This window comes from Pelobates fuscus, chromosome 1 (assembly GCF_036172605.1).
Source record: "Pelobates fuscus isolate aPelFus1 chromosome 1, aPelFus1.pri, whole genome shotgun sequence".
NCBI classification, from domain to species: domain Eukaryota; kingdom Metazoa; phylum Chordata; class Amphibia; order Anura; family Pelobatidae; genus Pelobates; species Pelobates fuscus.
This window is the reverse complement of record NC_086317.1, coordinates 167,475,883-167,502,819: the sequence shown is the minus strand read 5'-3', so window position 1 is coordinate 167,502,819 and position 26,937 is coordinate 167,475,883. Positions and strand designations below refer to the sequence as shown.

The 26,937-nt window shown below is 37.5% G+C and overlaps 1 protein-coding gene across 1 annotated transcript in view; it reads right to left on the bottom strand.

Annotated features, from left to right (window-relative positions):
- Positions 1–6,445: 6,445 nt before the first annotated feature.
- Positions 6,446–26,937, bottom strand: part of KCNC4 (potassium voltage-gated channel subfamily C member 4) — a 43,764-nt gene continuing 23,272 nt past the window's right edge. The window contains exon 3 of the mRNA XM_063452041.1: positions 6,446–6,929. Within this exon, the coding sequence (XP_063308111.1) occupies positions 6,679–6,929 (251 nt within the window). The 3' untranslated portion in view covers positions 6,446–6,678. The remainder of the gene's footprint in view (positions 6,930–26,937) is intronic.

Below are 26,937 nucleotides of genomic sequence, written 5' to 3'. Positions count from 1 at the left end.
TTTAAAACAAACCGTTTATCCCTACCTCACAGAGATTCAATTTGCAGCATCTCTCTGATTTCTATCTTGGCAGCAAGGTTAGGATTTAAATAGGTTCAAATCGATGAGTGAGAAAATGGGTCACCTACACGTTTTAGATCAAGACAAGGCTATAGGAGTCAGTTGCTTTTTTTTTCAGCATGGTTTTCATCATCCATTTCTTGTCCTAGTTTAATACTTTATTAATGCACTCTTTTTTTGTACTTTTGTACAGTTTATGGTAGGAGAGCATTTACTTTAGAATGAATTATCCACTACGCTAGAAAGATAAAGGGACCTAGAAGACCTAATCACAAGACTCCTGTGTGTTTCAAATGACACATGTTGGCTATAATAAAATGAAATCACTGTTTCAAACTACCAGCAGCTAAACTATATAAAAACTCAATGGCTTGCTGGGCAGAGAACCAAAATAGAAACCTACTATATGCATTTCCTCAATGTACATGAGGAGGGTGATCATTTCTTAAGGGATATCAATTCCTTTGACCCAAGTCTTAGAGTGCTGAAGGCAATAGCTTAGCAGACTAGTAAAAGGTCTGCAAGTGGCAGGACTCATGCAGAATCAGACCACCATACATTTTTCTTTGGAATCTATGAATCAGATCCATAGATTGGGAGCCAGGGAACATGTTATTAACAAGTAATTATTGTTTAATTATTCATACTCTTTAAAATACCTAATTAACCTCACACATACCTCCAGAGTCACCATCAGAAGTCTAAGGACCTTGTACAAAGCCATTGGCAGCTCCTCTCCAACACGCGTACACTTAATACATATTCAAATAAAAGAGCACTTTATAACGCTTTGTAACAGGACACACTAACTTCCCTGCAAGCGAGAGTCATGGCAATACCTACAGTAAAACGCAGTGAACTTCAATACTTGCTTGGGAATATTCAACAGCCCATGACCTGTTCCCCACTGATGGAAGTCGTGCACACAGTAAGCCCCTTACACACATACATATCAAACAACTTATACATAGCACCTAATTAGTAACACACATATATTGTTCTTAAAGCGGCACTATAGTAACCAGAACAACTACAGCTTTATGTAGTATTTCTGGTGAGTATAGTCAGTCTTTGCAGGCTTTTTAACGTAATTTTACATTTAATGAATTTGACATTACAGCCTTGGAACGCCTCTAGTGGTTGTCACTCAGAGGGCCTCTCTCTAGAGGTGCTTCCTGGATCATTGCACTGATGTTGAGCATCTCCACTAATTGCATGGAGAACATTTTGTTTAATAGATATGCATTGATTCAATGCATCTCTAGGAGGAGATGCTGATTGGCGCAGCATGGCGTTTTGCCTCGCATGTGCTGTAGCCTCCCAATGCTTTCCTGTGGGAAAGCTTTGGATTGGCTCTATTGTCAATTTTGATGATCTCACCCTAAGAGGTGGAACGTGGTAGAGTCAGCCGCGATGAGACCTGTGCGAAGCTGGAATAAGGGTGAGTAAAATAACAAGGGGATCTGTCACCTAAAATATGTTTTCATACCTATACTGTCAGGAAAACACATTTGTATTCCTGATACTATACTCTTCCTTTAACCCCTTAAGGACCAAACTTCTGGAATAAAAGGGACTCATGACATGTCACACATGTCATGTGTCCTTAAGGGGTTAAGTAAACGTATTGTTGTCTGCAGCACTGAGCCCTTGTGTCTAGTGGACAAATAGAGGAATACATGCCTCGCTATAATGGTGCTTAAAAGGAATTGAAATAAACTACATTTGAACCAAACATGTACATTAAACAAATAATATGAAGATTAAAGATAAATACAGAATAAATTACTCTGGCAGAGTCATTCGCTAAAGTGAGAATTCAAAGTGACTTTCAAATTTAAGGTCAAAATAGCTGAACTGGAAAAATTCTGAGTCAGCTAAGCTCTCACGTCACCTACTCTGGACTTAAATGTGGAATTCACTGTGGAGTCATTGTGAATTCTCACTTTAATAAATAACCCTGTAGGTTGCAAAATGTTAATGCGAACAAAACTTTGGAAAGATCACTAAGCATGCTAAGATCATACAGAAGATACAAAGGCAATTTTTGATACCAACTTTAGACATTCACGGATTTTGAACATAACATGTAAAGGTGTATAACAGAGAACAGTCACGTATGTCTATCAAGAGATCAAATATTGGAAGGGAACAATGTCAAATAGAACACACACATAATATGTATATCCCTTATGTTACATGATCCAAAAAAATCCGACATTAAAATATAAATTGCAATAGCATAAAAAGATAATGATATGTTTTTGATGCTTTTAGATTGTCTGTCTGTAACACAGAAACTCAATGAAAGAGATACCAAAGGCACCCAGATCAGTTCATCTCAAGTAAGTGGTCTCGATGCCATGTCTCTGTAGTTTTAACTGTTCAACTGAAATCATTGCTCCAGGAACGGCAGTGTTTACATTACAGGGTTTAAATGCCTTTAGTGGCTCTCACACTAACAGCCACTAGACGTGCTTTCGACCTAAATAGCAAAGTGAAACTCAGCTATTTCAATCAGATGCTCTCATAGATGCCATATAATTGGAGAATCACAATGTTTTGCTGTGCATGCACACTTGCCTCTCAATGCTTTCCTATGGGAAAGCATTGGATTGTATGAAATCGTTGATCTCGGCCAAGGAGGCTGGACCAGCCGTGGAGAGAGCCCCACATTGTGCGAGAAAAGGTAAGTGAACTACCTTTTTATGCACTCAGATGGGGGTGGTCCACTTTGTATTCCTAACACTATAGTATTCCTTTACGGTTGACTTAGAAACAAAATATTGCTATATAACCAGTGTAATAAATTGATTGCGATAGAAGCTTCGTAATTTGAATGTTTTGCTGTGAATCCCAGACTTTGGTATGCCATGTAGGTGGGAATTGTGAAGATATTTTCAATAGATTCACGTGACATTTTGTACATGAATAGCAGTTGTTCTAGGGTTCAGTCTGATGCAGAACACATAGCTCCCCAGAAGTGTATGAAGTAGGCATACTGCAACATGAGCCTTCTATCAGCCTTTCAGTAGAACACAAGTTCAGACATGGTGACCCAGTTATCCTGAGCTGATGTCCATTTGAAGAAGATATTTTGAGCATTACATATAGGCACCATCTCTCATATCGTTCACACGATTCTCTTTGATCTGTGTATTTTTAAAAATAAAAACTCTAAGATTCCCTGGTGTAAAATTACAAAATGTTGTGAGAGAGAGAGAGAGACCAATTTTACGTATGTGGTAAGAATACATTCTGAAATCGGGATATTTCTTTTTTTTTTATTAGAAATAGTACTGACAACGTCTTCAAGTCAAATGAAGCAGATAGGTAAAATGGATAAAGCTGTTTGAGTTGCTCAAATCGGAGGATACAGAGATTAATTCACTAAATGTGCATATGAATTGTGCTGTGAATCTAAAAGGACACTCTAAGCACCAAAACAACTTTAGCTTAACTTAGTGATTTCCGTGTATAGATAATGCCCCTGCAGTCTCAATGCTCAATTCTCTGCCATTTAGGAGTTAAATCCCTTTGTTTATGTAACCCTAGTCACAGCTCCCCATGCAGCTTAGTGTCACTTGGTGTTTAACCCTGCAATTAAAACATTGGCGTTTCTACACACCAGTAATGTTTTACATTGCAGGGTTAAAATGACACACTGCTCAGATAAGATAAGATAAAACATGTAGTCTCTTTTTCAGGACTTGAGTAGAGAAGCTGTGTAAGTTCTCTATAAAATATTTGAAAGTCTCTTTTAAAAAAAATTGCGCTGATATTTTTATACCACCTTTTGTTCAGTATTAGTCACACCTTCTTCATTCTGCTCCAGCTGACACTGAACAACCCTTTGCAGAGCTTAAAGGGACACGCTAAGCTCTACGGGGGGTGTAGCTAAAGAGGGTGATTTAATTTAATAATCCATACACCAAAACTGTTTCATTAAGCTAAGGTTGTTTTGGTTCTTAGCGTGTCCCTTTAATCTTACTATTCCCCCATGCATTTCTCCACTGTGGTGATACCCAAAATATATACAAAATACAGATTAAGCAACAGTATGAACACATTAAAAGAAAAGAGTTTTAAAACTTACAAGGATATTTAAAATCACCTATCTAAGCAAACATGGGTCAGTGAGAGTGTGTCTGCATTTGTCAGTGTGTGTGTGTCTGCATGGGTCAGTGTGAGTCTGCATGTTTCAGTGTGTGTCTGCATGGGTCAGTGTGTGAGTCTACATGGATTAGTGTGTGAGCCTGTATGGGTCAGTGTCTGTCTGCATGGGTCAGTGTGTGAGTGTGCATGGGTCTTCACAAAGACCGTTTTCATTAAAAACTTTAAAATTGAGAGTATCAATCATGTGTACATATATAGGCACGTTTATTAGTAAATGTGCATCATATTAATATTTACATGTACTGTGTATTTGTATATATTAAGCAGAATATAATTTATATACAAAAACTTATGTTTAAGATACTCTCATGTATGCTTCTTGAGAGCTTTGGAAACATATCCTATGTTAAGAGGATGGTGTGCTGAAGAATCCACTCATGTACTGACAGTTTCATCCTTAATAGGAATTGTCAGCATGAAGCAAACTTCTGACAAACTGCATTATAAAGCATGAGCAGCACATAAAGCATGCACAACATCATATTATGGGGAATAAAACGGTAACGGAAAAACCATTACCGTCTGTATTCACTTTATAACATGAGCCCCGTAGCACATGTTTGTTGTTCATGACAGCTTTCAACACAATGGTCTGCTCTCATGTCTGGGATGTATAGTTGTTCTTAGTAATTCTCTGCAGGTGTGACTCTTCCTACAGTTTACTCTTTCATTGCTTAAAATAACTGATAATCTGTGTGGGTTTTTTAGAAATGGAAAGTATTAAAGGGACACTATGGTCACCAGAACAACTTATTGAATTTGCTTATTGAATTTGTTCTGGTGAGTATAATCATACCCTTCAGGCTTTTTGCTGTAAACACTGTATTTTCAGAGTAAAAGCAGTGTTTACATTACAGCCTAGTGACAACTTCACTGGCCACTCCTCAGATAGCTGTTAGAGATCCTTCCTGGGTCATGGCTGTTCTTGACCCTATAGTTCTCCTTTAATGTAGCTGTTCTGGTGTGTATAGTATGTCCCTGCAGTATTTTAATGTAGGCAAGGCAGTGTTTACATGACTGTCTAGTAACACCTCTAGTGTCAGTCACTTGGACGGCCACTATAGGTGCTTCCTGGGTCAGTACTGCACAGTGTGCAGCACTTACATTATTGTCTCCAGGCTCACTCGGACATGTCTGTGATGTGCAATAACTTAATGAATTTACAGTCCCTACAGGGAAAGATCTTCTGTCTTATTCATGATAACTGGTATTGTGTATTATAACAGTACATACTGCATGCCAAGTTGAGTGATGGTCTCTATCTGGAAAAAAGCTAGTATATACACCAGGCTATAGAAATGCTGTGATGTCTCTGTGTTCATAAGTATGTAAAGACTAATACCACTATTAATAATGGTGACATTAATAGAGATGTTGTTAAGAGTTAATTTTAGTTTAGGAGGTTTTAAGTGGAGGTTAGAATAAGGTTTGGTTGAGGAAAGGGTTATAAGAGGTCTGAAGCATTTGGGGTTGATAGGGTTAGAGGCCTTACAGTTGGAGTTAAGGTTTGTATAGGATTAGGGGGTACTTATGGCTAGGGCTGGGGGCTAATTGGAATGTAGTGCTATGCGTACATACCTTCAAAATAGTGTGGATTGTAACTCCAATAAATGTCTGACATAAGTCTCCTAACTGATTGCCTGGATTGAATATATATTCGAATAAGTCTCCTAACAAATGCATGGATTGAATAAATTCGGATAAGACTTTTAATTATTTCACATTTAGAGGTATATTTTTAGAAATCTTTCAATATTTCGCTATTTTTTGTATAATTTATTATGTATGATATATTTTTTCATTAAAAATGTATCATTTTGAAGGCTTATCCAAAAATATTAAATCAAGGCCTTGAAGTTTTTATGCGGCAACATTATAGTATTTATTTCTAAACACTAGCCAGAGGTATTTTATCTAGTATACATAAAAAAGAAAGGAAAGTTTAAATAAAAATGTTTTGACTTATTAAACATGCAAATGTGTTTGGAATCCTTGCGTGTTTGCCTCAAATCTTTTTCACACAACGTGAAACAAAATTCTGAAAATAAAAAACATGGAATACTGCTGTTAAATAAAAATACATCAAAACGCATTTTGATTCAAGAATCTTGTTTTTTTAATATTCTGAAGTTCAGTTTTGCAACTGACACTTTATTTTTTATTACCAAAAATAGATTACAACTTCATTAAAGAATCATTGTTACTCACAGGCAATACAATGCATACTGTTACGTTTTTAACAGAGGAAATATATTTTCATTTTTAGTTTAACAGAGGTAAGAGATACGAAGAAGCGCGACCATTTTTACCACTCGAACAGGTGATAGAGACAGACTGTTAACACCTCACCTATGTAGGTTGTATTTGCTTCCTGTGGGAAGACTATGAAATATTTTGAGACATGGTATACATCTAGCTCGTGATCACTCGGATATATTTATTTTATGAAGAACCTAAGAGAATCTGTGAGTCCATCTCTATGTCCATATCTCTCATACCTTTTCGTATTCCACCATCTGCAGCACACGTAAACTCTCCAGAACTTAGTAGAAAGCAGGAGGCTGCTGACTTTGTTTTGTCTTTGGCACTTGCACATCTCATTATTTGCTTTTCTTCGAGTGGAAGGAACTGTGGTGGGTCTCCATGATCTTCATCCGACATAACTGCGTTGGCATCACCATTCTGTTTGGAATCTAATAAATAGAAATGATTTTTATGAAAAAAACTCTATAAGATATTCCTAAACATGTTATCTAATACAGAAGAGGCATGAATAGAAAATAGTGGAAGATTTATCAAGGTCAGTGAATAATCTGTGCCTTCAAGTGATTTTTTTAATGGCTTGAGTGATCAATATTCTGTCTTAGCCACTACTTTTTACACATGTTCGGACATTCTATTACATCCCTTTTATACACACACAGCACAATATTCACTCCCAGTATTCTGGGACGTAACAATGTTGATCCAAAAGAAGGCAAAAAACACATTTCAAATTATGCCACAAAAAGGTAAAAAATCTTTTTGACTCCATAATGCCAATCAGATTTCCCATCGGATCAATAACTTGTTTATATACATTTCCATTATATCCTTGAATATTCTGTTTTTGTAAAAAATCATCCAAGACTTTTTAAACATATCTATAGAATCTGATAAGACAACCTTTTTAGGCAGAGAATTCCACATCTTTACTGTGAGCAAAAATACCTTTCTTCCAGTCTCAATGGGTTACCTCTTGTCTGTTGTATATTCTTACCAATGAACAGGTTAGCACATAACGGACCCTGTATATATTTGTACAACGCTATCATGTCTACTCTGATGTGTTTTTTTTTTTTTTATTAAACAAATCCATTTTTTCTAGCCTTTCCTAACTAATGTTTTCCATCCCCCTTACTAATTTTCTAGCTTGCCTCTGCACTCTTTCTAGTTCTGCAATTTTGTTCGTATTGATCACATGAATCAACACACCTTTTTATACATGAAAGCACCTTACTAGCTTTTAAAAAGTCAGATAGGCATTGCATCCTGTTCCCTACTTTGTAATCCATAATTGTGGCCAAGTCCTTTTTTTGTAATGCTATCCCTAACTCAATTCCACTTAATGTGTAAGTGGCTTGTGGGTTCCATATGAATCTCATCTGTCACTTGCCTGCCCTGCCCCTCAATTTATACAAATCCCTCTATTGGGAAGTTATATCATTGTTGGAATATACAAACCAAATAAGGCAACACTTTTAAAACACTTTAAAGGGATGTATAGTCATCACAACAACTACAGCTTAATGTAGTTATTTTGGTGAGTATAATCATTGTCTTCAGGCATTTTCATGAAAACACTGCATTTTTCAGAGAAAAGGCAGTGCTTACATTGCCCCTAGGGACGCCTCCAAGTGGCCACTCCTCAGATGGCCACTGGAATTGCTTCCTGGCTCAGTGCTGCACAGTAGGCAGCTCTACCGTTCAGCATCCCCACGCTCGGCATGGGGACCTTGAATTTTCCTCACAGAGACACATATAAAGAAGAAGTCAATCCTTCTGACAAAGCCTTATCCCAATATCAATTCACAATATCAATTCACATTCGAACTACTCTCATACTTCCTCTAATAGTGTGGTATTCCAAAAAGGAGTAAGGCATTAAACAGTAGAGCTTATTACAAATTTCCAAACTGAAAAAAAATGGTACAGCAAACAACAAAAGCCCACCACTGCACTGCAAGAGGCGATCCACCTAACATACTTCATTACACTAGGGTACTTACTCACTATGAATAAGTATCCTAGTGGCACAAAACACATTAGGCGGCTATCCTCTTAGTGTGGCTGTGTGCTCCCCTAGTTTGCCTTCCCATTTTTTGGCTTATTTTGGAAATTTGCAATAAACGCGACTGCTTAAAGGAACACTATGGTGTCAGGAACACAAACATGTACTCCTGACCCTATAATGTTAAAACCACCATCTAACACTCCTGACTCCCTCTTGCCTCAACAAATATAGTAAATTACTACCTTCAATCTCTAAACTAATCAACTAAAGAGTCTCTGCTGCATTACTTTTTATGATTGTTATTAAAAAACATTCATATATATTTTACTAGTTAATATGGTATCATCATCTCCCTGTACTATCACATACATATATATATATATATATATATAAAAAAAAAAAGAGATAGATTTCCAGCTATAGTAATTTTCCATTCCACCTGTTTTATTTGGTTATTCAAATTAAGACCTGTTTTACAAGCAGAAACATATTGCTGCAATAATAATGATACTACTGTGCAGAATATGTTTAATTTCAAAGTACAAAACATAGGCAAAACAAGTACAGATGTGTTATTAAAATATAAAAGATAGGTCAACATGTTTTGAAATGTAAATAAAAAAAGAAAATGTTTATTTGTGCTTAATGTAAAGTTAGATTCTTCACAAATAACAATATAAATATCTAAAGCCCAACAGGGTTATTTACTAAAGCAGGATTTCAAAGTGAATTCAAAATAAATTTCAAATTTAAGGTAAAAACATCTGAACTGCAAAAATTCTCTAAGTGTTTCTAATTTGGTCTAAGATTTGAAATTAGTTTTGATGGAAATATTAACTGTAATAATTAGTTGATACATCATTTAGTTCTTTTGGCCTTATTTAACAAAGGATACTAAAGCCTACTAATAGCAGAATAGTTAAAAATTACAAGGGATAATTTTGCATGTCTTTTTTAAATTTTTTTATATATCACTGATCTGAGGGCCTTCAGACTAGACTTAGTTCATTATGAAACAAACAATACTTCATCTTAAATAGGTGCTTAACCAGTAAATCTAGTAGCCAGGAGCAGAAATCTCACGGTGCCTTGAGGGATAAAAACATAGAATGTGACGGCAGATAAGAACCATTCGGCCCATCTAGTCTGCACAATTTTCTAAATACTTTCATTCAGGGACGGCCTTAGGGGTGTGCGAGCTGTACGGCTGCACAGGGCGCCATGGAGCAGGGAGCGCCATACGGCTGACACAACTCACACATGGCAGGATGACAGCTGTACAGGATTTCCCTATTCTCCACCAGGGTGTATGAAAAAAATAGCGAGGCAGCGGGGGCGGAGCTTACCGAGTGGCAGGGGCAGAGCTTACCGAGTGGCAGGGCGGAGCTTGCCGGCTGGCAGAGGCGGGACTAATATGGCAGCGGAGGTAGGGCTAAAACCTACCAGAAGCCCCTGGTAATAACTGCAGCACAGGATGGGGGAAGCAGGAAGGAGTCCCTGCTTCCCCAAAAACTAGAATACAGGAATTTTACTGCCTCCATTCCCCCCCCCCCCCCCGCCAGCCCATAATGGTAAGTGTGGGTGTGTCTGTCTGACTGTCTGCATGTGTGTGTGTGTGACTGTCTATGTGTGTGTGACTGTATGTGTGTGTGTGATTGTCTGCCTGTGTATGTATGACTGCCTGTGTTTGTGTGTGTATGTGCCTTTCTGTGTGACTGTCTGCCTGTGTTTGTGTGTGTGTGACTGTCTATGTGTGTGTGACTGTCTGCGTGTGACTGTAACTGTGCCTTTGTGTGTACCTGTATGTGTGACTGCAACTGTGTGTGTGACTGTCTGTCTGTACCTGTGTGTGGCTGTCCGCCTATAACTCAGTGTATGCGTGTGTCTGCGCCTGTCTGCCTCTGGCTGTGTGCAAGTGTGTATGACTGTCTGTCTCTGCCTGTGTGTGTGACTGCATGCCTGTAAAAGTGTGTGTGACTGTCTGCTTGTAACTATGTGTGTGTGACTGCATGCCTGTAACAGTGTGTGTGACTGTCTGCTTGTAACTGTGTGTAGCTGTCTGCCTGTAACTGAGCGTGCGTGACTGTTTGCCTTTAACTGAGTGTGTGTGACTGTTTGCCTTTAACTGTGTTTGTGTGTGTGTGTGTGACAGTATGCCTGCAACTGAGTGTGTGTGACTGTCTGCCTGTAATTGGGTATCACAGTAATATGTGACATACTTAGTCTGCCCTCTGTAATGCATGGGAGGCAGTCTGATACCTCTGGCCTGCACTTCTATTGGCTGCAGACCATAAGTAGCTGTCTTCCAAGCTCAGGATAATCAGTGCGTTGCTGCGGATAGAAGCCTTGACACTGTAAATGCCTGAGCTAACAAGACAGTTACTCATAGTCTGCACCTGGTGAAGGGTGCAGACCAGATTCCCAGCACACTGGGACACCAGAGATCAACATCCCCCCTCACTGCAAGGTAACAGAGAAGGGGGAATGAATATTTGTTTTTAAATCATTATTAGTTTAATAAATCCCCTATGAAAACACTACATCCCTATACACACACAAACATGGATGAAGGAGTATGACCGGGGAGGATGGGGGGGACGCTGTGAAGATTGTTCGCACAGGGCGTCTAATGACCTAAGGCCGGCCCTGCTTTCATTAGTCCCTAGCCTTATGTCTATCCCACGCATGCTTAAACTCCTTTACTGTGTTAACATCTACCACTTCAGCTGGAAGGCTATTCCATGCATCCACTACCCTCTCAGTAAAGTAATAAATCCTGATATTATTTTTAAACCTTTGCCCCCTCTAATTTAAGACTATGTCCTCTTGTTGTGGTAGTTTTTCTTCTTTTAAATAAAGTCTCCTCCTTTACTGTGTTGATTCCCTTTATGTATTTAAATGTTTCTATCATATCCCCCCGTCTCGTCTTTCCTCCAAGCTATACATGTTAACCCCTTCAAGACACAGTCAATAGTACACGTTCTGATCAAAACAAAATGTAAACAAAAACTGGAATTTGCGCTATATGTCTGTTCAACCGTAATTCACCTCTTTCATATTAAGTGCACCCACACTTATTATATATTGTTTTGTTTAGGAGAAACAGGGCTTTATTTTCTCATAACTATTCATATATGAAACATAATTTATTATGAATAAAATAAAATAAAACTGTGAGAAATTAATATTTTTACAAAAATTTGTAGGTACTGCTGACATTTTAGCTGTAAATGTCATAATACTGTTCGTGTTTACTGCAATAAAATGCCCATATTTGTATTCAGCAAAGTCTCACGAGTACAACAGTACCCCCATTAACATATTTTATGGTGTTTTGGAAAGTTACAGGGACAAATATAGCACATTCCATTTTCCATTTTTTTCACATTAAAATTTGCCAGATTAGTAATGTTACCTTTGAGACAGTGTGGTAACCCAGGAATGAGAATTACCCCCATGATGGCATACCATTTGCAAAATAACTCAGCCAAAGGTATTGCAAGTGGGGTATGTCCAGTCTTTTTTAGTAGCCACTTAGTCACAAACACTGGCCAAACTTAGCGTTCATATTTGTTTTTGTGTGAACAAAGCAAAAAACTAATATTTGGCCAGTGTTTGTGACTAAGTGGCTACTAAAAATGACTGAACATACCCCATTTGCAATACCTTGAGTTGTCTACTTTTGCAAATGGTATGCCATCATGGGGGTAATTCTCATTCCAGGGCTACCATACGGTCCCAAAGGCAACATTACCAAACTAGCAAATTTAATGTGAAAAAAATTAAATGCAAGCCTTATATTTGACTCTCTAACCTTCCAAAACACCATAAAACCTGTACTAGGGGGGTTATGTTATACTTAAGAGACTTCACTGATCACAAACATAAGTGTTTCAAAACAGTAAAACATATTACAACAATAACATTGTCAGTAAAAGTGCAGTTCGTGTATGAAAAAATGCAAAAAACTTCACTTTTACTGAAAATATCATCATTGTAATACAATTTATCATTTTGAAACACTAATATCAGCGAAGTCTCCCGAATAAAACAGTACCCTCTATGTACAGGTTTTATGGTGTCTTGGAAAGTTACATGGTTAAATATAGTGCTTGCAAATTAAATTCTCTGCACTTTCTGCCTGGGTTGTCAGACACGTCATTCAAATTTTAATCAATTAAATCACATAATTATGTTAAAAGATTACTTAAATATACATATAGAATTTTAATATATATATACATATATATGTATTTAAATTATACGTGAATACTTATGTAATCATTTATGTAATTATATATATTTATATATATATATATATATATATATATATTTATTTGCGGTTATTGATTTTATATATAGATATATATATATATAGAGTGTTATTCTAAGTGTATTTTGTTATATTAATAACAAAATACAGTTAGAATGAAATTACATATGCATATATAATGTATTTAATTTTTTTTAAAAATATTTAATTAATTTTATTATTTTATTTATTTATTATTGTATTTATACGTATATATATGTATAAACATAAAAAATATATATTATATATATAATTTATCTTATATATATATATATATGTAACTTCATTTTAAGTGTATTTTAATACTAATATATGTAATTATATTAACATTAAAATACACTACATATGACGTTACATATATATAAGATGTATATATATATGTATATATATGTATATATTTGTATATATACACATTTAAGTTATTTTAGCATGTTTAATAATATTTTTTTATACTTCCCACCAGCAGGGTACTGTCTGACAGCCCAGACAGTCCCCCTGCTGGCAGGTCAACAGCCAGCTACAGGGGGCCATGTGATCGCTTTTTGAGAGCGATCACATGGCCCCTGGGGGCCTGATTTGCCGTGGGAGGGCTGCCTGAGCTATCAGGCAGTCCTCCCGAAGAGGATTGCGGTGGAGGTAAATTCTATGCTCCCGCAACGGCTTTAAAACCCATTATAATGGGGACGGCATAGAACGCCGTAATGGCGTTAAGGGGTTAAGTTCCTTTCACCTTTCCTTGTAAGTTTTATCCTGCAACCCATGAACCAGTTTAGTAGCCCTTCTCTGAACTCTCTCTAAAGTATCAATATCCTTTTGGAGATACGGTCTCCAGTACTGCGTACAATACTCCAAGTGAGGTCTCATCCATGTGTTGTGTACAATGGCATGAGCACTTCCTTCTTTCAACTGCTAATACCTGTCCCTATCCAACCAAGCATTCTGCTAGCATTTTCTGCTGCTCTATTACATTGTCTGCCTACCTTTAAGTCATCAGAAATAATTACCCCTAAATACTTTTCCTCAGATGTTGAGGTTAGGACTCTATCAAATGTTCTGTACTCTGCCCTTAGGTTTTTACATCCAAGATGCATTATCTTGCACTTATCCACATTAAATGTCAGTTGCCACAACTCTGACCATTTTTCTAGTTTACCTAAATCATTTGCCATTTGGCTTACCCCTCATTGAACATCAACCCTGTTACATATTTTGCATCATCAGCAAAAAGACATACCTTACCATCAAGACCTTCTGCAATATCACTAATATTGGCTATACTTCACTGATGATACCTTACAAGGTTTAAACGATCATCTTGGGTTGCTATATCTCTCGTGCAGAGGGAACTTGCTGGCATTTCAGATCTGGACTGCCCGAACGGGTGGGACCAGTCTGATATGCTTCAGATATGTTCTCTCTGTAATGGCACAAGATGAGCTAAAACCAGCCTGAGATCTGAGCGGTGACCCACCGAAGTGCAGGCTAATTGAGCTGTTGTTCGTTCTCACCTCTCTTGCTACTTGTTTTCTCTCCTTAAGTTTAAAGGGCAATGCAGACGTGGACCCCTTGCTCACAGTTCCTAGAGGGATATTTGCTATTCCTCACTGTTGATACCTTACAAGGTTGAAACGATTGTCTGGGGTTGCTGTATCTCTTGTGCAGAGGGAACTTGCTGGCATTTTGGATCTGGACTGCCCGTACGGATGGGACCAGTATGAAATGCTTCAGATATATTCTCTCTGTAATGGCACAAGATGAGCTAAAACCAGTTTGAGATCTCAGCGGGGACCCACTGAAGGGCAGGCTAATTGAGCTGTTGTCTGTTCTCACCTCTCCGCTACTTGTTTTTCAGGATCACAAATCTGTTTTAAGAAGAAGAAGCTAGGTCATTCTAAATTCAGGAAAAAGAATGGCATTTATTCCGTTCCAAATTACATTTGGCAGTAAAGTAAGTAATTTTCGGCTAAATAATTTACAATGCAGAGGATTGGCACAATGAAGCTGATACAATGCCTAAAGTTCCCCGGTGCCATCTTACCATTAACTGTTAAACGACTCTCTAATTTCATATTTTAAATACAGAAATATTTTATGTGGTTGCAAAAGATTTTACAATATATTGTAGCCAATACCTTAAAATACTTCTGATAGTATACCAACCGCAAGGGCATGTATGGCCCTATTATACAGTAGGTACAATGGTCAAATATTTTGCTGATTCGGAGAATGATCTTAAAGAGGCACAGGGGGAATCACATAATTTTTGGCTTTATTGGTTAATGTCAACCAATCAAATCACACATAACAGTATTTAAACTCCTCTGGCCCATTTACTGGGGTTATTTAGTTTTTCACCCATGGCCTGCCTGGAGGCTCTGGATTGTCGCGAGGACCGGGTAAGTATCGTTAGAGTATGCACCTTCAATTGTGAACAATATTTGAGAGAAAAGGGCCCTTTGTGTACATAGATCTTTGAGTTCAACTCATGAAAAATGGGGGCAAAACCAAAAGTGTTGCATTTATAATGTTGTTCAGTGTAAATAATCAGCCTTACCACGCAAAACACAGACGTAACCTCCTCACCCAAATGACGCACAAAGGTTACTTTCACAAATATGCTAAATACAAAACACATATGGTCTGCATCACACACAAATCACACCTAGCCTCCCTATATACAACACATGCAGCTACCTCACACAAAGTGCCTGACCAAACACATAGGCTCAATACACACAGCCACCTCACACACACAACTTACACAACCATAGTAAGGCACAAATAAAGGATTTGTCTATGGGTGTCTCATTCCCTTGTAAATCTTCTGTTTGCTATATATTATGATGCTCATTTTTCTTCTTCTTTTTTTTTTTTTACCATGTTTACCCCTTTAGTGTTATGTCAATTGTCCTTTTCCATAGCTACCACGCATATTTATATGACCACGAGGCATGTTCTTTATTTTTACATAATTCCATTTCAGCTTAATATTGGCTGTATGAGTCTCTAAAGCAATATAGACTGCTGAGGTATATTTGTGTTAATCTATCAAATTAATCAATAAATGCAAAAGATTACACAGCCCAGCCTGCTATGCAAAGTTTTTTTTTCTTTTTTTCTAAAATGCAACACTATCCTCTATTGAACTGTCTCCATCTATGCAAATAGCATTTACTTTCTGTGAGAGTACTGTGTTTTACAGAATCATGATCCAGGCTGGTTGGCTTTCTGGAGTTTAGAGCCATTATACTATTCCATTAAAGGATCACTATAGGGTCAGGAACACAAACATGTATTCCTGACACTATAGTATTTTGCCCACCATTTAGGTGGTTTTCTCCCCCCCCCCCCCCCCCTTAAACCCCCTTTAAAAGTTTAAAACTCACTTTACTTCCAGCGCCGTGCAGGTCTGGACATCATCAAAACGGCAGATTTTTAGCCAATCCAATGCTTTCCTATAGGGAAAGCATTGGATTGGCTAAAATCGGCACGGGGGGAGGCCAAATGTCGTTTTGGCCAATCAGGACCTCCTCATAGAGATGCATTGAATCAATGCATCTGTATGAGGACAATTCAGTGTCTCCATGCAGAACGTGGGGACGCTAAACGTCAGGGCTGCTTACTGTGCAGCCATGAGCCAGAAAGCCCCTCCATCTAAGGTGTCTCTGAAAAGGCAGTGTTTACATGAAAATGCCTGAAGGGGGCTATTATACTCACCAGAACAACTACATTAAGCTGTAGTTGTTCTGGTGTCTATAGTGTCCCTTTAAAGAGGCAGTATAAGCACCATAACTACTAAAACACACTGTAGTATGGTGCCAGGAGTCTCCTAGTGTTGTCTCACAGCATGGACTCAAACTTTTTTTTAACAGTTTAACACTGAATCTCCCAGGAGCCCTTGATCCTTCTGGTCTTCTGTGATATCACAATTTTTTAGCAATATATTTTGTCCTACTTTGGTCATCGGTGTCAGTTTATCAGCAAATGTCCTGAAAGTCCTAATAGGTACAAAATTGGTATGTTACTGGAATCTAAAGAAAAATAAGTAGCAAGAGAGGTAAGAACAGACAACTGCTCAATTAGCCTGTCCTTCGGTTACTGGGATCTAGTACAACCCTGTCCCCTTTGAAAATCATAGACCAGGGGTGCCTAAAAGGTAGATCCTCAGATGATGTAGAACTACAATTACCATGACGCTGTGCATGCCTTTTGTATGACAAAGCATCATGGAAACATCTGAGGATCTACCTTTTGGGCTTCCCTGTCATAGATTATAAAAACCCTATCATGCCCTTTAATTTTCTTAGCATTGAACATTTTTTTTTTATTATTACAAATTATTACAATTGTTCTTACAATCCATTATGCTACTTAGGTTTGTGGTTTATCTGTGCAGAAAATGTACTTTGGAGAAAATTACTTTTTTCTTCTTAGAACTCTTCGGCATTTGTTCTTTCCTTGTTGTGTATTTGCACTTTACTCTTGAAGCAATAACTAAAGCTGACATACCATCCACAATATTTTTTTTTATAAATTCAAGTGTTCCCTGCTTTTTTTCTGTTCTCAAACAGTTCCTTAAATGGTTGCAGTTTGGTTTCTCAGTGGCAGCTGTGTCTTTGTAATGACTTTGTCCCTTCAATATTTTGATCGTTATAATATCCTATTACGAAGATTCTCATTAGCCTTCAGGATGAGCCAAGAACAGTGCATTTTTTGGCCCATTCTAGCATCCCTGGTGGTGGCTCTATGACCACATTGAATGAACGGTTTTACATATTGTAATTTTACTTGTTAATATTGTACCAGTTTACTTATATGTGTATATATATAAGATTTTCATATAGTTAAATCTTCATTTATTGCGAAGAGGCCAGGACCAGTGTGTCCTGATGAAAGCTCCCTAGAGGAGCTGAAACGTCGATCTACTCTTCGCAATAAATGAAGATTTAACTATATGAAAATCCTAGAGTGCTGGTATTTTTCTTCTATTATGGTTCAGCCACCAGAGCACCAGGTATTTTTTCTTTTTGTTATAGTTGGAGTGCAGGGGTTTTCTAAATTTTTATATATATATACATATATAGATTTGTGTACGGAATAATAGTGGAACTTATGGTTGTAATTGAATGTAATTTGATAAGAACAAAGTCAGTTGAGGTCTGCCGAAAAAAGAGGGCAAAAAAGAGGGCAAAAATTATGAAAACGATTTTATTTATTTCGCAAAACATTATTTAGACATTTCATGGAAAGCAAGTCTGATTTCCTTTTCTGGGTTTGGAATGTACCTGTTGTATGCAGAGGATTTCCAGCGTCCTATGTTCTTAATGATATGTGATTACTGGATGCTGCAGTGGCTGCACAAATATGGAATGAATGACCGGAGAAGGAAAGTGGATTGTGGCCTAGCATGAGTAATAGTGTGCGTATGTATAGCATGAATTGTTTGGTGGTAAGAGGTTTCCCTTGAAGGGATAATAGTGCGTAATCAGGGTTTGTTGTGAGCTGATTCTTAATTAAGTTATCTAGTACTAATATTGGACACCATGTGGAAAAGGTAGGATAATACTTAATTTCTACTGGGGTATGAGGGTATGATACTTGGTATGAGGGATTGACAGGACATAATGGTTGTTCACTTTTACTAAGTGTTTTTGCTTAAGGCATGACTTAAAGTCAGAAGCTTTCTCCACAGACAATTCTTTGGGTCTCAAGAAACCGTAAAATGCCAAATAGGTCTATGGAAAGTCTTTTAAGGGAATTCTGATGTTTTAGTCTCTGAATACCTCTCAGGATACTTTTGACCTGATATGACGATAAGATTGGAGTTTTGTTTGGGTATATAGTTAACATGTAATGTTGTATGCCTGTCAAGTAAAGTGTAATTGTATTGTATGCCAGTCTCAAAGAGCTGTGGCTAAAAGTTGTGAATGCAACCATGGTTTCTATAGAAAAAAACATTTATTATATTATAGTCCCGCGCAAACTTTTTAAACAGATCATATGCTCTGGCATAAACTTTTTTAGTATTGATTGACAAACCAACTTGTGCGAGTGACCTACAGTGTTTTAACAGCGTATTCAAAGAATAATTAGGTCTGTGAACTGAGAAGGTTCTTTGGGCTGAACATTCGCTGCAGGATGTATTCTAAAAAACTCCTGTAAATTAGAACATGACAGAGCGTCAGCTGTGTTGTTCAGAATGCCTGGTACGTGGATACAACATACACAGAACTGTAGATTTGCAGCTAAGCAGGTAAGTTTCCTTACTAGATTCATTATCGTAAGGGATTGAGATCGGCCTTTGTTAATAATGTTACATGCCGCTAAGTTGTCTGAAAAGCACCCAACTGTTTTACCTTTCCATTCCTTCACCCATATGTATGCTGCAGCTACTATTGGGTAGATTTCAAACAGTGCTGAGGTCTTGTTAAAATTCTCTTATGAGGAGGTTTTTGGTGATCAAGTATTATATACCCAGTCATTGCCAAAAAAAAGCAGCATAACCTATGGCTCCTGCTGCGTCAGTTCATATTACAGTGGAATCATCAGAGATGGGGGAAACGAATAAGGACCTGCCATTCCAAGAGGATAAAAAGAGATGCCACATTCTTAGGTCGGCCCTAGCTGGTTCTTCTAAACTAGTTCTAGAGTCGTCGTCATGGAGACCGTGTAGAAGAGAGAGTATTCTAGAGATGAAAGACTTGAGGAATAATAGAAGTGACTGTAATTCTTTCCTGGTGCAAGAACCATGAGTGGTGCAGATTTCAATATATGTTATTTGGTATTTGGTAAGATGACCCCCCACTTGTTCCTAAAACATGTCATAATGAATGGGTTATAACCTTATATCCCCAAAGTAGTTGTAGAGCAATGATAAGAATAATAACTGGAAAAGAGAAACTAAATAGTAACCGACTTTCGCTATTTAGGTTGACTTGGGGGAGCTTGGACTTGTCCTTGGAAACGTGATAACTTTAAACTATTTATAGAGGGAAACAAACCGGAACTTGTCTTATTAATAGTCCTGGTTATAACAGATAAAATGACTGTAAGGAGGAAAGAGAGAGAAAAAAAAGGAGGGATAGTGGGATAGCAACCTAGAGGCCTACTTCTTTAAATAATTTACGTTAGTTTTAATGACTGGATCACGGCAAACCAATATCTGTAATTGTAGTATTTTGGAGGGGAGAAGAAAAATAAACTTTAATCTATTTAACTAGAACTAGCATAATTAGAGTTGACTTAACTATTTCTTAATTTATTAAAACAGGCGTCTAACCGAACAAATAATAATAATGATAAAAGAAAAGAAAAACGTAATCCATTTAAGAGAATGAAACAGAATGAAACAGTTACATATTACATATTATGAAACGATAAAATGTACATGAATGAACTATGCGAACATATTGAAATGACACACTAAGCCGGCTGATAATAGGAAGGAGAAAATGTAACCCTCTAATGGGAATTAACTTATGACTAGTTGAACAGACCTTAATTGCAGCCAGCAAAATTCTACCACATAACATTCACCTAAAATAGTCGAACAGAATTGCTTATACTGTAATGTGTGAAACAGAAACTAATTTCACTCTTAGGGAATGGATAGAAAGGATTTACTCGAACGGAACCTTTATACGAATTGGTATTGTAATTTTTGGCGCGAACGCAATAGCCTACTTTTTTTGTAAAGTGTTTGTATATCAGTACATGAGACCCACGACATGCCGTTGGTCTGTTTCCCATACAAATTAAAAATGTAACCGTAGCACATGAATGACGCAGACTGAAACATTATTTAACCGAACGGGGAAAACACGAAATTTGAAACGCAATGAATGCGACTAACGAAACGATATTAAATGCATTTGAATAACCGAAACTACTTACAGTTAGCCTGTTCGTATGTTGGCTGTGTTAGTTTTCTCTCAATACTCATGAAACTGCACGAAAGCAATTGGGCTAGTCGTTCGTACGGACTGCCGGTGGGTGGGAAAATGACGTCAGGGTCCTGTGAACCGGAAGTAGAACAGTGGAACATCCGAAATTGTCAACGACAGGTAAGCAGGGGCTACTGGGTTTCAATAGTACCAATAATCTCTCCCACAATTTCAGGCATATGTCTTCCACATATATATATATATATATATATATATGTATCACCTAATTATCACCTACCTTGCCTACGTTATATCTAAATCATTGCTAAATATTTTATGGGAGAATTGTTCTATTTGATTCCAAAAATAGGGCGTTTTTCTACAGGTCATTGATTATCTCTGCTTTCATGAAAATAATTGATAAAATAGATAGTGGGGTCGTTTTATATGAGCTTTGCAATTCAGAGGCCAATACAGCATGTAGGAATTGAGCCTTTCCCCCCCTAAACCTCAGTAATATGCATCACGTTCATCATGTTCAGCCTTTCTCACACTTATTTTTCTTGTTGATCCAAAAGAAAGCAAAAAACCCAGTCTGAAGCACCTTTTTGACCCCAGAATGGCAGTCAGATATCTCCTTGGATCAAAAAGCTACCGCACCAATTAAAACTGATATCCCTGTATATTATGTTTTTGCAAATATTTATCCAATTTCTGCTTAAACATCTGTATAGACTCTGATAAAACCAGCTCTTCATGCCGAGAATTCCACATCCTCATTGTTCTGACTGTAAAAAAATATTTCCTTTGCTTTAGAAAAAATCTCCTTTCTTCCAGTCTGAATGCGTGACTTTGTGTCCTATGTACAGTCCTGTTTATAAATAGATTTCCAGACAATGGTTTGTATTGGCCCCGAAAATATTTGTATGATGCTATCATACTTATACATATGTTACGAATTAGATTCTCTGTACTCTGTGTACTGAATAGCAATTTCTCCCCAAAAGTCTACAGGAAAATTGAGGTTTAGTAGGCAGAGTAAACCCTTACTCTCCTAAGAGAATCCAACCCTTAATGTGTTTTATAATTACTGTATTATTATTTACTTATTTATAGAGCGCCAGCAAAAACTGTAGCGCTGTACAAGGCATAACTAATATGCCTGTGTAGTCAGTGGTCACTAAGAAGGCATACTTGTTAGTTTAAAGGACCACTCTAGGCACCCAGACCACTTCAGCTTAATGAAGTGGTCTGGGTGCCAGGTCCAGCTAGGGTTAACCCATTTTTTTTATAAACATAGCAGTTTCAGAGAAACTGCTATGTTTATTAATGGGTTAAGCCTTCCCCCAAATCCTCTAGTGGCTGTCTCATTGACAGCCGCTAGAGGCGCTTGCGTGATTCTCACTGTGAAAATCATTGTAAATGCTTTCCTATGCGACCGGCTGAATGCGCGCGCAGCTCTTGCCGCGCGTGCGCATTCAGCCGACGGGGCGGAACGGAGGAGGATCGGAGGCAGAGATCTCCCCGCCCAGCGCTGGAAAAAGGTAAGTTTTACCCCTTTTCCCCTTTCCAGAGCCGGGCGGGAGGGGGACCCTGAGGGTGGGGGCACCCTCAGGGCACTCTGGTGCCAGGAAAACAAGTATGTTTTCCTGGCACTAGAGTGGTCCTTTAAATGTTATTTAACATATGACTGCAACTCATTATATAAAGAATGTAGACACAGTGAAGAGGTTATACAAGCATTAGAATGGTAAATACAAGTGATCAACTTTTATTATTGTAATGATTGCTAGTGTCAGTGTCAGCAGAAATGTGGGCTGAATGGCCTAACGACAAGTCTCAATGGCACATAGGGATAGCAAGTAAGAAATGGTTGGCCACAACATACCAATAGAGATACAAGCAATAATTACCCATTATCTATCTCTTCTACAATGTGCTAACATAGGCAATCTATTAAATATTGTTGGACAAGTTTTTCAAAGGATTTAATATTTCTGGATAGACTTTTTAATGATTTAATATAAATTGGTTATTAATTTATTATTAATTGTTTTAAATAATTTCTCAAAGTTTATTCAAAAACATTAAATCAAGACCATAATTGCTAAGTAGATGACGAATATGTATCTCCTTGCTTCTTATTTACCATTTTTACCCAACCCCCTACTTGCTTAATACTGGAGAATTGATCATGGAGCATTGCTTCTTATTTACCCATGTTAGAGCTAGTGTCAGGATAATATCCTGACAAACAAGACTAATGTTCCTTTTATTTCTGTTCCTTTAAAACAAGTTCCTGCTCCGATTTTATTATTTACCACTAGTGGCCTCCCTTGCCTCTAGTTCTGGAATCTCACCTGCTCATGTTTAATTACTTGCTTCAGCTACAAAAGGCTACACCCAACTAACTTCAATTAATTTACATTGAAGTTGGTGATTTGCCTGAAAGACTTTAGTTCCTGGCTCCTGTGAACCTGCTCCAGACTTACCCTCAACCCTGCTCCATACCAACCTGCTCCAGACTTACCTTCAAACCTGCTCCAGACTTACCTTCAAACCTGCTCCAGACTTACCCTCAACCCTGCTCCATACCAACCTGCTCCAGACTTAACTTCAAACCTGCTCCAGACTTACCTTCAAACCTGCTCCAGACTTACCCTCAACCCTGCTCCATACCAACCTGCTCCAGACTTAACTTCAAACCTGCTCCAGACTTACCTTCAAACCTGCTCCAGACTTACCCTCAACCTGCTCCAGACTTACCTTCAAACCTGCTCCAGACTTACCTTCAAACCTGCTCCAGACTTACCTTCAACCCTGCTCCATACCAACCTGCTTCAGACTTAACTTCAAACCTGCTCCAGACTTACCTTCAAACCTGCTCCAGACTTACCCTCAACCTGCTCCAGACTTACCTTCAAACCTGCTCCAGACTTACCTTCAAACCTGCTCCAGACTTACCTTCAACCCTGCTCCATACCAACCTGCTCCAGACTTACCTTCAAACCTGCTCCACTCTTACGTATGATTTTGACCTCTGCCTCTGTTACCAGCCTTCCTGTGTTACAAGCCTTCCTGTGTTATCAGCCTTCCTCTGTTATCAGCCTTCCACTGTTACCAGCCTGCCTCTGTAACCAGCCTGTCTTTGATACCAACCTGCCTTTGTTTCAACCCTACCTGGAGATCACAGACTTTCTTTATTATTTGCAAGTATCCTGTGTGACCAACCTGCATAACCAACCTTTGTAACCATCATGTGTAACCAACCTTTCATTCCAATCTGCCTTTGTTTCAACCCTACCTGGAGATTACAGACTTTCTTTATTATTTACAAATATCCTGTTTTGTGGCATATTGCCTTAATTCAGTTTTTTCTCAAGTATGTCTAATAGCACCAATAAAGTCTCAAATAACAACCCTGACCAAAGTCTCCTATCTGACCTGCTCAAAATCATGGCAGCTGGTTTGGGACTTTTCAATATCCATGTATTATTTTTGCATTGCTTTTGTGTATAAAGACAATAAAACATATTTAATGGAAAAACATCATCAACCAGAAGAGATCATAGTAAGTTGAGGATTAGAAACAGTCTGTGACTTGGCTGGGTCTGGACTGCACTAGATTGTTCTGTCTATTGGTAAATCTTCAGTAAACATTTAAAATTAAATAGACTATCATACTAAAGAAAATGCTAATACAAATTATAGGTAATTTTCTTTCTTTTTTTTTTATAACAGACATTGATACAAACATACATATAAGATTTCTACCTTGCTCTTGCTTAATATAATCCATTATCCAAACTTATTTATGGATATCATTACATTGTACTTTTAAAGAAGCCCAGTACCAATCCTAATTCTATAGAGAGATGCATAATATTTACAAAACATATATAACACCCAAAAACTGACAGTAGGCAGTAGAGAGTGGAGAGGAATACATACTTTATATATTGTGCCCAGAGGTATGGAACGCTATCTACGTGCCAAGGTCATTCCGATTATGTTTTTATGTCCTCTATCCTCTTACTAATTCCCTCCCTATCTACTTTTGTACTAAAGTTATTTAAATAAGTGAGGCTTCGCTCCATTACCAATTGTTGGTTTATTTGTTTTTTATCTCACTCCAGGTAGGAGGTTCTAATTGTCTCCAACAACGTGCAATCATTTTAACTGATACAAAACAGTGGGTAACAAAAAAATTATCTATTTCAGTTAGATTTGGCCATTTTAAATGGAGAAGAGCAACTGTAGGTGACCTTATAACTCCGGGGACATCTGTTTTTGCAAGACATTCAAACACTCTATTCCACACTCAAAGAATCTTTGGGCAGTACCACCATATATGGATATATGAGCCCTCATGTTGATTGCATCTCCAACACACATTTGGGTTTATGGCTGATATCTTATATGACTTATCTGGGGTATAATACCATTTATAAATAACCTTAACATGGGTCTCTACATAGTTTAAACAATGTATATTTTTTGTTACCATATGGAAACCGTTCACCTATTCAGTTGTATCAATTTGGTGGCCCAGTATTTTTCCCCATCTGGTAATTACCGATATATCTAAGGGAGACATAGATGACCCATATTCCATTGATCTTGACAGGGGTCTATTTATGATATCTCCGCTTAATAGGCTAGATATCCTAGAAGAATACTCTGCTGTGAGATCCATTTTATAGAGATCTATATAGTTTGTAATTCTCAAGTATGAGAATAATTAATTATTTGGGAGAGAAAATTCTGTTTGCAGTCAGGGGAATGATTTGATATTAATACCATCCATAAGTTGGTTTATCTTTTTTATGTCATGCCTTATCCAATTTCTTAGCGTAATATTTTCTATGTTCTCTTCGATTATCTCAATTTAAAAAAAATTAAAAATTCTGTTTTCTAACTTCAGCTTTTTCTTTACCTCTTCCATTAGATTATTTACACTAAGGTTGTTTTCCCAACTCCGTTTAGGTTGTTAGGATCTTTAATGTTCCATATAGCTGTTTCCCACATATTTCCCAACTTTTCAATTATTTTGTAATTGAGATCTATTTATACAGGTATATATATGTGTTAAGATATTGGCTTTATACAGATCCTCTACTAAAGGCATATTGATTCCGCCTTTTTTAGTTTTCAATGCTAAGCTGTTTCTACTTCTTCTCGGGGATCTGCCTTTCCAAACGAAACCACCTAAACTTCTTTGGATCATTGTTATTCATAGATATTTTACCTTTAAAGGAATCATCTGGAAAAGGTACCATTTTGGCAGAACATAGTTTCTGATAGTATTTACTCTTCCACACCATGATATTTTGTGCATTCTCCATTCTTTTAACATTTTATTAGTCTGTCTGCAATGCCTTAAAAAGTTCAGCTCCATAGTCCTCTGGACCTCTCTCACCACTTCGAGAATTAAGTATTCTATACTCCGTTTAGCCCAAATAAATTCCATTATAGGTCATTTTCAATGTTTTATTTTAAGATATAATTGTAGATTATGCTAGCTTTAGTGTACCTATAATCTTAATTTTATTAATGACAGGAGGCGAGTATTTGCTTAAGTCTCTCTTTACTAGAACTCCACAGCAGCACAGAAAAACAACCAATCAGAAAAAAGTTAGGTACTATAAAACTCCCCTCCCCATGCATCATTTCCTCTTTCAAGCTGCGATAAAACAGAACAAAAAACAGAAAAAATAATGGGGAAGAAACGAAGTCCTAGATACAATGAATATGACAATGTCCGCCATCCGAGAAGAGCTGTCAAACCAGGTTGATGGACTGTAAACTGAAACGAGAGAAAAACAGAATCGAAAGGGTTGGTTAGCCAATGAAATGTACTCCGAACCAAACATGTAGGCACCCAGTGTAACAACCAAATTTACCTTAATATGAGATATCCCAACCCTACATATGAAAAACAGACATAAGAAACAAGTGACAGGTAGCAGAGACAACAAGCAGAGTTGCATACGTACCTGATAATCTAAACTATTAACATTGAACAAGGGAGGGATAAGAATGGGTGGGAAATACTCGCCTCCTGTCATTAATAAAATTAAGATTATAGGTACACTAAAGCTAGCATAATCTACAATTTTATAACATGACAGGAGGCTTCGTATTTGCTGTTTCAACGCTCAATTCACCAATCCAACGCTGTTTGTGTCGCTGGTACCTATTCCAGGAGATATCAGAGCAATCCCAATTGGACT